The following is a 10,380-nucleotide window of genomic DNA, read 5'->3' as shown; positions in this document are numbered from 1 at the left end:
TTAATGCTTAATGGTTAACCTTTTTTTTTATGTTTCTTCTTGTATAAGGGTAAATCTTATCTGTACAAGATCATTTAAACTCATTCATCTAATAAGATTAATTTTAATAGTTTAATTTCTTTTAGTTGTCAAGATCAATGGCTTATTGTGTCTGTTAATTTAGATGGGATGGAATAGGAAATACTGTTTTGTTTCTAACTTTAAAACAGATATTGATATTGCGCTTTATGGGGTTGAAATTGTCTATTCTTGAATAGGCTCTCTTTTTGTTCTTTCTTAAGGTTAAATCCGTCCTGTAAACAATAATGTATGACAATAATAACAACTATATATTTCATGTAATTACTAAAATGAAATAGACTTAGGCCATTATATAGTTGAAGTTTTGCAGTAACAATAGAGCCATAAATTTATATGGGATTTTCCGTCTCATACATTAATAATAAAAATAATAATAATAATAATAAACTAAATACCAATATTGCAGAAATGAAAAATCAAAAAAAACAAAGAACGTACAAAATTAAACTATACAATTATTTCTTGTTGCTTGGTGCAGTGGCTGTGGTTCCAATTATATCTTCATCTTCGCTATCAGTAACTAAAAATGCATCGGAATTAGCATTTTCAGTTTCCAATGGTTGCCATTGTTTCTTTGAGTTGGTTTCTGTCTCTGCCGAGGTAGAATTTTTTGGTCTGGATGGCAAGGATGGAGTTTGTTCATTGTCATTATCTTGCAATCTAATTCTATCATGAAAATCATTACTGATAATTTCTGGATCTTCATCAAATCTATTAGACTTTCTCTTGTTTTCATTGAATGAGGAACCTCCAAGAGCACCAAATAATTTTGGATTTTCAGATTGTTTCTGTTGTCCCTGTTGATCACTATTTCCATCAAATCTTTTAGCCAAATTACTAACCCATCCATTTAAAGTAGTTCTAGCTTCTTCCAAACCTTGGGTAAATGTTTCTTTAATTTGTTCAAATTCATCAGGAGAATCATCAAAATCTTCATCACTACGACGTGGTTGGTGCAGTCTGTTTTGTTGTTGTCTACGTCTTTCTTGAGACTTTCTTCTGTTTCTTCTATCCTCTAATTCAAATTCTTTTTGCAACTTTCTGGCCAACAATTCATCGTCGGTCAATTCATTGGTGTTCTTCTTGGTCAAAACATTTGGTTCAGCTACTGGTTTGTAAACTGGAATTTCTGGGTTTAAATGAAGGATCTGAGATATACAACAAAGCATTAAATGCTGGATCTGGGTTACCTTGAGATGCAATCAAAGTGGCAGTAACTAATTTCTCTTCAATATTTGGGAAAGCTGCTTTCAATTCATCAATGACTTGTTGAACTGGATCCTTTGGTCTTGGTGGTTGTGGTGGCGCTTTGTCATCATCGTTGTCATCATTGATTGGTACTTCTTCAGTGGCCCCAACATCATTCTTGAAGGACACAGATTTACGTTCCTTCTTAGATCCATCTGGAGATACTTCCTTCTTAATTTCAGGCAATGGTTTCTCATCGGTAGATTTCACATCTTTTTCCTTGTCATCACTTGATTCCTTTTTCAGTTCGTCTTTATCAGATTCTTCAATCTTCTTATCGTCAACCTTGTCGGTAGAAGTAGCAGTGGAACTTTCATCTCCTTTTGTTGAATCATCAATTGAATCAAGTGGTTCAGAAGCAACAACTTTCAATTCTTCGTTTTTCTTACTCATGATATATCTCTGTTGTGTATGTCGTCAGACGTTAATAAATAATGATCTGATTGTAAAATGATATTCGTGGCTCGAACTTTTTGTATAATATTCTTTTTTTTTTGCCCTCTCGATTTGTCAATGATTTTTCCCCTTGTGCTGTGTATTGCCCACTTTTAGAATTTGCCGAACTTATGGGAATTTCACACGACCTCTTCCTTTTCAACCTTGAGACTATATAAAGCAAAAAAAATTTTCAAAGTTCTTTTAAACAATTTTCTTTTTCTTCTTCTTTTTTCCTTTCTTTGATAGTAATTTAATTAAAAACTCCGAATTATAGCTAGAGCTTTATATTTTATTCTTCCTATAAATACTAAAGTGTGGACAGCGGAGGCAAATCAATTATGAACTTATAAGTTTCAGGAGAAAGACTTTATTTGTCTTTGAAATATTTGAGGATAGTTTTCAAATATGAATGAACTTGTAAGTTGTACATCTTTAATGGAATAGTTTGTGCCATATGTAAATATAGTAATATGAATTCTCTATTAGTACCCCTTTCATTGAAGTGTGACCCATGATTTCATTACATTCCAACTAGATCAAGAAGATTTTATCCAACCTTCCATGAGCTGTTTTTCTTCTCGTTGTACACGTCAATATCAATTACAATCCTAAATGTGCTAGTAAGTAACAGTATCAATTGATCTACGACTCATAAACCCATTTAACATTTACATTGATAATAAAGAGAACGACAATAGTTTGGATGCCATCTTGTCTATCAGCAACCCACTAGATTCACAATTATATAAATAAATGAATAGTTTGTGTTTATTATTTTTATAATTCTTTAAAATAAGTTAGACATCAAAACATTTGTTTTGTCTGACTATGTTTTCAATCTTTGTATAAATATATTCTCCTATAATGACATCATGACAATAAAAACAAAAAAAGGGGGTTTTATCCTTCATGGTAAGGTATCTTTTGTTCATGGTTATTTCAAAAACATTTCATCTTGACCTTATATTTGCATTACTTTATCAATTCAAGTTCCAATATAATTTTAAATAATTATTGACTGGCTTCTTTCAATTCTTTTCTTCTTCTAATCAAATCCAAATTTTCACATTCTTCCCAAGCATGTTTATCATGTTTACAACTAACTGATGAATTAGCAGATTGTCTGAAAAGACAAGTTTGATAAAGAGCAAAATAAGCAGCACATCTATCTCTCCATTTTAAAGGAACTTTATATTTTTGACAATCATCTTCGGAAACTATAAATAATAATTGTTAGTAATTAATTATTCTTCTTTTTAGATTCTAATAAATGAAAAATTCAAAATTCAAAAGTCATAAACATGAAAATATACATACGAAGTGGTGGGAATTCTGTCACTGACATTGTTATGTTTATATGTATATATATGCTAATTGGATGGTGAATAAATAATTGTCTCTGATATTTCAGTTCATTTTATTAATTTTTTTTCCCTCTTTTTTTGGCTTTCTCAAAGTATTGGTTGTGTTTGGCAGAGAGCCAATAAAAATCTCTCGAAAGTCATTAGTAATATGCAGGAGAATTCAAAAAAATTGCAACTCACTATTCAATCATCAAAGAACATCCCCAGTATGATCATTGATAATAGTGACTTAAAGAGGTGGATTCAACTGGTTATTGATGGCTGAAAAGGGTTAGTACGAATATCTTTTCTGTAAAAGTCTACACCATTTCTCTACTAATCAGTTTCGTCCAAATTTATCTGAACGATCAATCATTACATTGAATAATACTTCTTTTACATGTATTAAAATGTTCAAATATAATTTTATAAATAAACAAATAATGATAAAAATCCAACAAACTTCATCGGAAAAGTTTCCTTATTTCATGTAATAGTTAAAACAAAAAAATGAAAAACCATCCCCATACCATCTGTTAGAAATCTAAATAAATGCTAAAAATCTTTGAATATTTAAAATATGATAATATTCACTCCCTAGTACTTTCCTGACTCTTCAAATAAAATAAATAATCACCATCATCAACTTTCTATATCTCTCGTTTTGTTGTCTTTTTTTTTTTTTCAAAACTCTGTCAATTATTGGGTTTGTTTAGTATGGTTGTCCAATCTTTCTTTCAAAGCTAAATATTGACATTTATAAAATTCATCTTTAGTTTTACTACAGAAGGTAGTACCACGATCAAGACATTTATAATAGTTAATTAAATGAGCAGCACATTTATCTCTATGGAAGAATGGAACATTATTTTCATCTAATTCTGCTTGGGAAGCTATTTAAAAAGAAAAAGATCAACATGATTTGTTAGTAAATTAGTTCTAGCTTTTACAAATGATAGGATCTCAGTACTCATTATATTATTAATGAAAAAAAAAAACCACATATCAAATAATTGAAATATACATACGAATTGGTGGGTATTCATATTTTTCTGCGTGTGCCATATTGGAAATGTTGATAATTATATAATGTCAAACTAGAAGAATGATATTGGTTCTTAGTTTTTTTTTTTTCTCTGTGTGTTTCCAGTTTAGTTGGAACAGTTGAGAAAATCAAATTTTTCAATTGGTGAAAGTGGGAACCCACACACACACACACACACAAGCTCGTTTTTCAAGCAGAGAGTTAGAGTGGGTTGCAAATACACAATAATTTAACCAAACTAAACCTGGGTTAATTTATATTCACTTTACTATACAAGTTTGAATTAGAAAGAAAAGGTCGGAACTAAACGAATCTATATATACAAAAAAAAAAAGAAGTAAATTGGCAGCAACAAAATAATGGAATAAAACGAAACAAAATTAAAATGAACAATCAAGTACTAGAAATTTAAAAATACAAACAACCCTTCCCCTAAATCTTAACAAATATTAATAAAAAAATAACCAATAAACTGTGGATGAATGAAATAATAAAATAAAATGAAATACCTCCTAATTTTCTTTTCCTTTTCTGTATATATATATATGTGTGTGTTACTCCGTGTGTGTGTATGTAGTTTGCTTACTTTAACTTATCAAACAAAGTGAGTGCTTTATACAAGGAATTCATACATTCTTCTTTCTTATCTCCATTCTTCAATTGATTCTCAAAATCTTTAGAAACCTGGGCTAATGAAGGATGGTATTTCGACCAATTAATAATTGGACTTTTAACTATATTACTCGGTTTTGGTAAATGCAACTCATTATTAACTAATTTAAGGAAAAATTGTATGGTTTCCTCTTTGTTGTCATTCGATAAATAATAATCCTGTAATTTCGATAACTCTATAATATCTTCATTAATCTGTGAGCTCTTTAGTTTGGCCATTCTTAATGCTGACGTCAAAGTGATGTAATCCACATTCTTATTTAATTGCGAGTCTGTGGTGGTACTGCAGCTGCCAGCATTTGCGAGGGACGGAGTTTCATTTGTAGTTGTTTCCTCCGTGGCGGCAACAGTGTGTGTATTATTGGATTCATCATTTATAGATTCTGGAGGTGTTGCTGGAAATGAAGGGTGCACTTCATTATCTTGTGGTGGTTCATCTTCCAAACATATGGCTGGTGGTGACGATCGTTGCTGAGGTGGCGATGGTGGAGTTACATAATTATTATATTTTTTCAGTCTAGTAACTGGCGTTTTCTTATCTCTAGCTGATGGCAAAGGTTTGAAGGATACAATTCTTGATTTCTTATGAGTATTAGAGATATCCTCTAACTCATTCATCTTTCTTTTGTTATGTATCTTCATTTCCCTTATGCTAGCTGCCATGGTGAAAAATGTGTCTGTTGTAAAAAAAAAAAATTAAAAGGCAAAAAAAAAGGAGTAGAATAATGAAGAAAGGAAAAAAAAAATTGAGCAGAAAAAAAAAAAAAGAGTAAGACAGCAATTCTGTTGAAATCTCACTCAGCCGACAAAAAGAAAAACAACAAAAACAACAACAACACAACAACCATAGAAAAAAAAAAAAAGGAGGAGAAGAATGACAAAATTTGATTGATATATACTTTTAAACTATTTTGGTTTATCTTATTCAATAAACACCAATTGCAGTCAACAACTTATACAAATCATAATCTTGATGTTAATTCATGACTCGAACCTGTTCTTACTAGAGTATTATCTTGTATAGGCTTATGTATCCTACAAATGCTAGACCATACTTCTCCTCAATTTGGTAAATAATTCTGTCACGCATTTTTCAGTCTTTAAATAAATAAAAAAAAAAGGAAAATAATAAAACATCGTGTTAAAAAATAACTCAATTTTTTTTTTTTCTTCCACGTCTTTTTCATTAAAAAACTATTTTATTTTGTGTGTCCAATCTAACGAGACAACGACTAATATAAACCTACAGGTATGTACAACTTGCACGCCTATTTCCATAAAGTAGTGTAAGAAATCAATTTTCATTTATAAAGAATCTTATCTTATTTTCTATATACAAGAATCACAAACTGTACGATACTATTTTATTTTTGTTTTGGTGGAGGCAAGTCTTTAGTGTTTCCTTTGACAAGCCCAGTAACTTTCTTAACGTCACTTCCAAATTCCTTAGCTGCCATTTTATATCTCCAAAATAAACCATGTTCTTTTCTCAATTGTTGTTTCTTCTTTTTCATTTCACGATTAATTATACCAAATTGTTCATCATATGGCACACCGGCTTCAGCTTCTTCAAGTGTTTCTTTTCCAAATAAATAATCAAATACTCTACCATCGGCCCAAAAGAATCCTTTTCTATCAACGATCCAGTTCTTGGTTTTACCATTTGGCAATTGTTCAGTCAACACAAAGTAAAAGAACCCTTTATCAGAAGTACCATAAAATCCTTTACCAGTCCAAACTCTAGCTGTCTTACGTCTAGTTAAACTGGCTAATGGAACTGTGTAAACTGGAGTGGGTCTTCCTGGAATCAATGGATAACTTGTAAACTTAATGTGTTCGACTGGACCAGGGAGATAATAAATACGTCTAACCATTCTTGTAGGGAAAGTGGCAGCACCATATGCTAATAAGAACAATGAACTTGAAGGAATCAAATATAACAATAAGGAAAGAGCCCAATCTCTTTTACGTATTTCTTCTTTTTCTTCCTTTTCATTCTTTTCATATTCCGAATTAGCTACAAAAAATGCCCATTCAAAAAGAACACTTCCATAAACCGTGAATACAATCGCAGCACAGAAACACATTAAAAAGTACAATCTATGTGGTTCACTCTCGTAAATCAATTCAGGTTTGACTTTATTTTTCAATATTCTAATAACTTGTCTAAATGTATAATCTTTCCCTACTTGTGGAACACCAGGACGTGGTAACAATGTAGGTACATTTTCTTTTCCTAATGGAAATTTAGGGATTCTTTCTTTGACACTATCCTTTTGTACTTGTTCCCCTGGAATATGTAATTTTAAATGTTTCCATTCTCCTTCTGAAGGAAGTGATTTCTTAGGAATATTACTGGCTGGAAGATGACTTTTCTTCGGTTGTTTTTTCAGTGAAGGTACATTTGATTTAAATCTCAAAAAAAGTGCAGGTTGAACAGAAACACGGGGTATACTTCTTGTTAACCCTATTCTTGGTATTAACAGTATCATTGTTTGTGGTGTTTTAAAGCGGTCTTTGATAATTTAAAATCATAAACAACGAAAATTTTTCAGTCTGAGAGTTGGACCAGAGAGAGGGAGAGGGAAAGACAAATTGTGAAATCTTAAACTACGCACAGCTACTTTCAATTTAGCACCAACGTTTGGTATTCAACACTACAGAATATTATATTGATAATACGGATAGAAGATCTATTGGAAATCATTAGTTATATGCATTAGTACCCATCTTACAGTTATCAGAATATTAATTCGATCATGGAGAATTTTCTTCATTCGTTGCCGCAAAAAAAAATAGCCAAATACTAGTGACTTGAAATAAAACCACATTCAAATTCTTCTATTTGGCACGCTTTAACTGGACAGGGCGTTGTCCTATATACTTACCATTCATCTCTTGAAAAGCATGTAAGTAGTCTTCTGATTTGGCAAAGGAAACAAACCCATAGCCTTTATTTAGATTTGTTTTCCTATCTAGTGGTACATATACCTGACTCATTGATTTATACTTTTCAAATGATTTCTTTAATAATTCTTCATCTCCATCGGGTCCTAAATTACCTATAAATAGCTTAAAATGTTTTGGATTCCATTTGGGTGCAGAATGTGAATGTAGATTTGGTTTTGAATTTGAGTTTGATGATGATGATGAAGCCGGCACTTGTTTTTGCATTGAATGTAAATAACTAGCTGCTTTTTTAGCACTTACTCTACCATTAATGACCTTTGGTTTCTTTACCCCTCCTGATTGTTTCATTTTTTTATATATATTGGTGGTTGTATATGTACACCATAGTGTGTGCTATTTTATTTTTCTCTTTATTCACTTGTTTCTCATTTTGAAGTAAACATCATCATCATCACCTCAATCGCATTCTAATTTTTTCAATTTTTTTTTTGTTGTAAGAAGCATTCATATCAATTACAAAAACAACTTCATACAATAACATGTTTATATTATCAGAGATATCCGATTTAATCCGTATACCACCTAGTTCATTTAATACTGATATACGAGTTTCATTAAGTGATGAGCTTCATAAAAAATATTCCAATAAAATAATTGCCAATCTAGGTCTTGCCATATCAGTTTGGGATCTACTTGATATTAAAGATGGTTTATTAAAACCAGGTGATGGTGGATCATATGTTGAAGTTAAATTTAGAGCATTGGTTTGGAAACCTTTCAGAGGAGAAATATTAACTGGTTGGGTAACTGAATGTACAGCTAAAGGAATTAAAGTAAGATTAGAATTTTTTGATGAGATTTGGATTCCTAAAGAATTTTTATTTGAAAATTGTAGATTTTCTGAACTGGAACAAGCTTGGATATATTCTTTGGATGAAAATGAATTATTTATTGATATAAATGAAAAGATTAGATTTAGAGTCGAAGAAGAAATTTTTTATAATGTTAAACCAAAGACAAATAGTGATATTGAGGAAGATGAAGAAGAGAAAGCAAAAAATACATTACCTCCATACTCCATAACAGCATCCTGTCAAGATTATGGTATGGGATGTGTTTCCTGGTGGGATTGAGAATTTGCGGACTTTCGTCAAACATGTTTGTTTGAATGTGTCTTCATTACGTCTATATAGAACTGTATAAATACATACAATGGATTAGTTATATTGCATATATTGACTTGTCGAACTGAATTTCAAGTTACCCTTAATGACTTTATCAACTGCTTTTAAGAAATCCTTTTCATTGGCAACCTTTCTTCTAGCTCTTATAGCAAACATACCTGCTTCTGTACAAACTGATCTCAATTCAGCACCAGTGGCATTAGGACACAATCTAGAAATCAATTCCCATCTAATATCCTTTTCAACACTCATAGTCTTGGAATGAATACGGAAAATATTGGCTCTACCTTCTAAATCAGGCAAAGAGAATTCAACTTTTCTATCAATTCTACCTGGTCTCAATAAAGCTGGATCCAATGTATTTGGTCTGTTTGTGGCAAACATAACTTTAATATTACCTCTTGGATCAAAACCATCTAATTGAGTAATCAATTCCAACATGGTTCTTTGAACTTCATTATCCCCACCAGCACCATCATCAAATCTTGCACCACCAATAGCATCAACTTCATCAAAAAATATAATACATGCTTTCTTAGTTCTTGCCATTTCAAATAATTCTCTAACCATTCTTGCACCTTCACCAACATATTTTTGCACCAATTCAGACCCAATCACACGAATGAAAGTTGCATCAGTTCTGTTTGCAACGGCTCTCGCACACAAGGTCTTACCAGTACCTGGTGGTCCATACAATAAAATACCCTTTGGAGGATCAATACCCAATTTAACAAATCTTTCTGGACTCAACAATGGCAATTCAACAACTTCTCTTAATTTTTCAATTTGCTCTTTACAACCACCGACATCGTTATATGTAACATCCGGTTTCTCTTCAACAGTCATCATGGTAACAGAAGGATCAATTCTTGGTGGTAATGGCAATTGAATTTCATACTTGTGTCTATCAACACCAACTCTCATACCTTCTTCAACATCAGTAGGTGAAAGTCTTTCTCCCAATCCTACCACAAACTTGGCTATTTGTTTAATATTAATGACATATTTGGATTTGGTATCAGCATTTTGTATAGCTGTAGGTTGCAGTGGTTGGGTGGCTTCAATGATTTTAGTACATCTAGCAACTTGTAAACTTTGTTCCTCCAGCATACGCTGTTTGTCTCCAAGAACATCCCAAAGATGAGGTGGTGCTAGCCCTGTATCACTTTCTTTTATACCTTGATTGGTCTTAATTCTTTCCTCTATTGTTTTTAAATCTTTTTCAATTTGTTTTAATGAATCAGCGTATGGTGCAGTACCATATGTTTTCAAAACTTGAATATCACCTTCTGTCAAAGGAGTGATCTTATCTTGTACTTCATCCTCAGATGGTGCGACATATTTATCCCAATCTTCTTTTGGTGGCATCTCTGTTCAATTGATAAGTTGTTTCTGTTGTTGTAGGTATTGTCTACTAATGAAGTAAAAAAAAAAAAAAAAACTACTTAACCACGACGAG

The 10,380-nt window shown here is 31.7% G+C and overlaps 7 protein-coding genes across 7 annotated transcripts; 1 reads left to right on the top strand and 6 right to left on the bottom strand. All coding sequences in view use genetic code 12, as the record gives it.

The window, feature by feature from the left end:
• Nucleotides 1-536: 536 nt before the first annotated feature.
• Nucleotides 537-1,250, bottom strand: CTRG_04522 (uncharacterized protein; the record flags this gene model as incomplete). The annotated part of the gene is made up of 1 exon (XM_002550178.1): nucleotides 537-1,250. One exon carries the CDS (start codon nucleotides 1,248-1,250, stop codon nucleotides 537-539), a length of 714 nt encoding a protein of 237 aa, XP_002550224.1.
• CTRG_04521 (uncharacterized protein) lies at nucleotides 1,183-1,722 on the bottom strand (the record flags this gene model as incomplete). The annotated part of the gene is made up of 1 exon (XM_002550177.1): nucleotides 1,183-1,722. The coding sequence occupies one exon, from the start codon at nucleotides 1,720-1,722 to the stop codon at nucleotides 1,183-1,185; it is 540 nt and encodes a 179-aa protein (XP_002550223.1).
• Nucleotides 1,723-4,737: 3,015 nt separating this feature from the next.
• CTRG_04520 (uncharacterized protein) lies at nucleotides 4,738-5,490 on the bottom strand (the record flags this gene model as incomplete). The annotated part of the gene is made up of 1 exon (XM_002550176.1): nucleotides 4,738-5,490. The coding sequence occupies one exon, from the start codon at nucleotides 5,488-5,490 to the stop codon at nucleotides 4,738-4,740; it is 753 nt and encodes a 250-aa protein (XP_002550222.1).
• A 701-nt stretch (nucleotides 5,491-6,191) lies between these two features.
• Nucleotides 6,192-7,319, bottom strand: CTRG_04519 (uncharacterized protein; the record flags this gene model as incomplete). The annotated part of the gene is made up of 1 exon (XM_002550175.1): nucleotides 6,192-7,319. One exon carries the CDS (start codon nucleotides 7,317-7,319, stop codon nucleotides 6,192-6,194), a length of 1,128 nt encoding a protein of 375 aa, XP_002550221.1.
• Nucleotides 7,320-7,668: 349 nt separating this feature from the next.
• CTRG_04518 (uncharacterized protein) lies at nucleotides 7,669-8,085 on the bottom strand (the record flags this gene model as incomplete). The annotated part of the gene is made up of 1 exon (XM_002550174.1): nucleotides 7,669-8,085. One exon carries the CDS (start codon nucleotides 8,083-8,085, stop codon nucleotides 7,669-7,671), a length of 417 nt encoding a protein of 138 aa, XP_002550220.1.
• A 191-nt stretch (nucleotides 8,086-8,276) lies between these two features.
• Nucleotides 8,277-8,870, top strand: CTRG_04517 (DNA-directed RNA polymerase III subunit; the record flags this gene model as incomplete). The annotated part of the gene is made up of 1 exon (XM_002550173.1): nucleotides 8,277-8,870. The coding sequence occupies one exon, from the start codon at nucleotides 8,277-8,279 to the stop codon at nucleotides 8,868-8,870; it is 594 nt and encodes a 197-aa protein (XP_002550219.1).
• An 84-nt stretch (nucleotides 8,871-8,954) lies between these two features.
• Nucleotides 8,955-10,289, bottom strand: RPT1 (proteasome regulatory particle base subunit; the record flags this gene model as incomplete). Its single annotated transcript, XM_002550172.1, has 1 exon — nucleotides 8,955-10,289. The coding sequence occupies one exon, from the start codon at nucleotides 10,287-10,289 to the stop codon at nucleotides 8,955-8,957; it is 1,335 nt and encodes a 444-aa protein (XP_002550218.1).
• Between the last annotated feature and the right edge of the window lie 91 nt (nucleotides 10,290-10,380).

Source organism: Candida tropicalis (assembly GCF_000006335.3).
Source record: "Candida tropicalis MYA-3404 genomic scaffold supercont3.6, whole genome shotgun sequence".
Classification (NCBI taxonomy): Eukaryota; Fungi; Ascomycota; class Pichiomycetes; order Serinales; family Debaryomycetaceae; genus Candida; species Candida tropicalis.
This window is presented reverse-complemented; position numbering and strand designations above follow the sequence as displayed.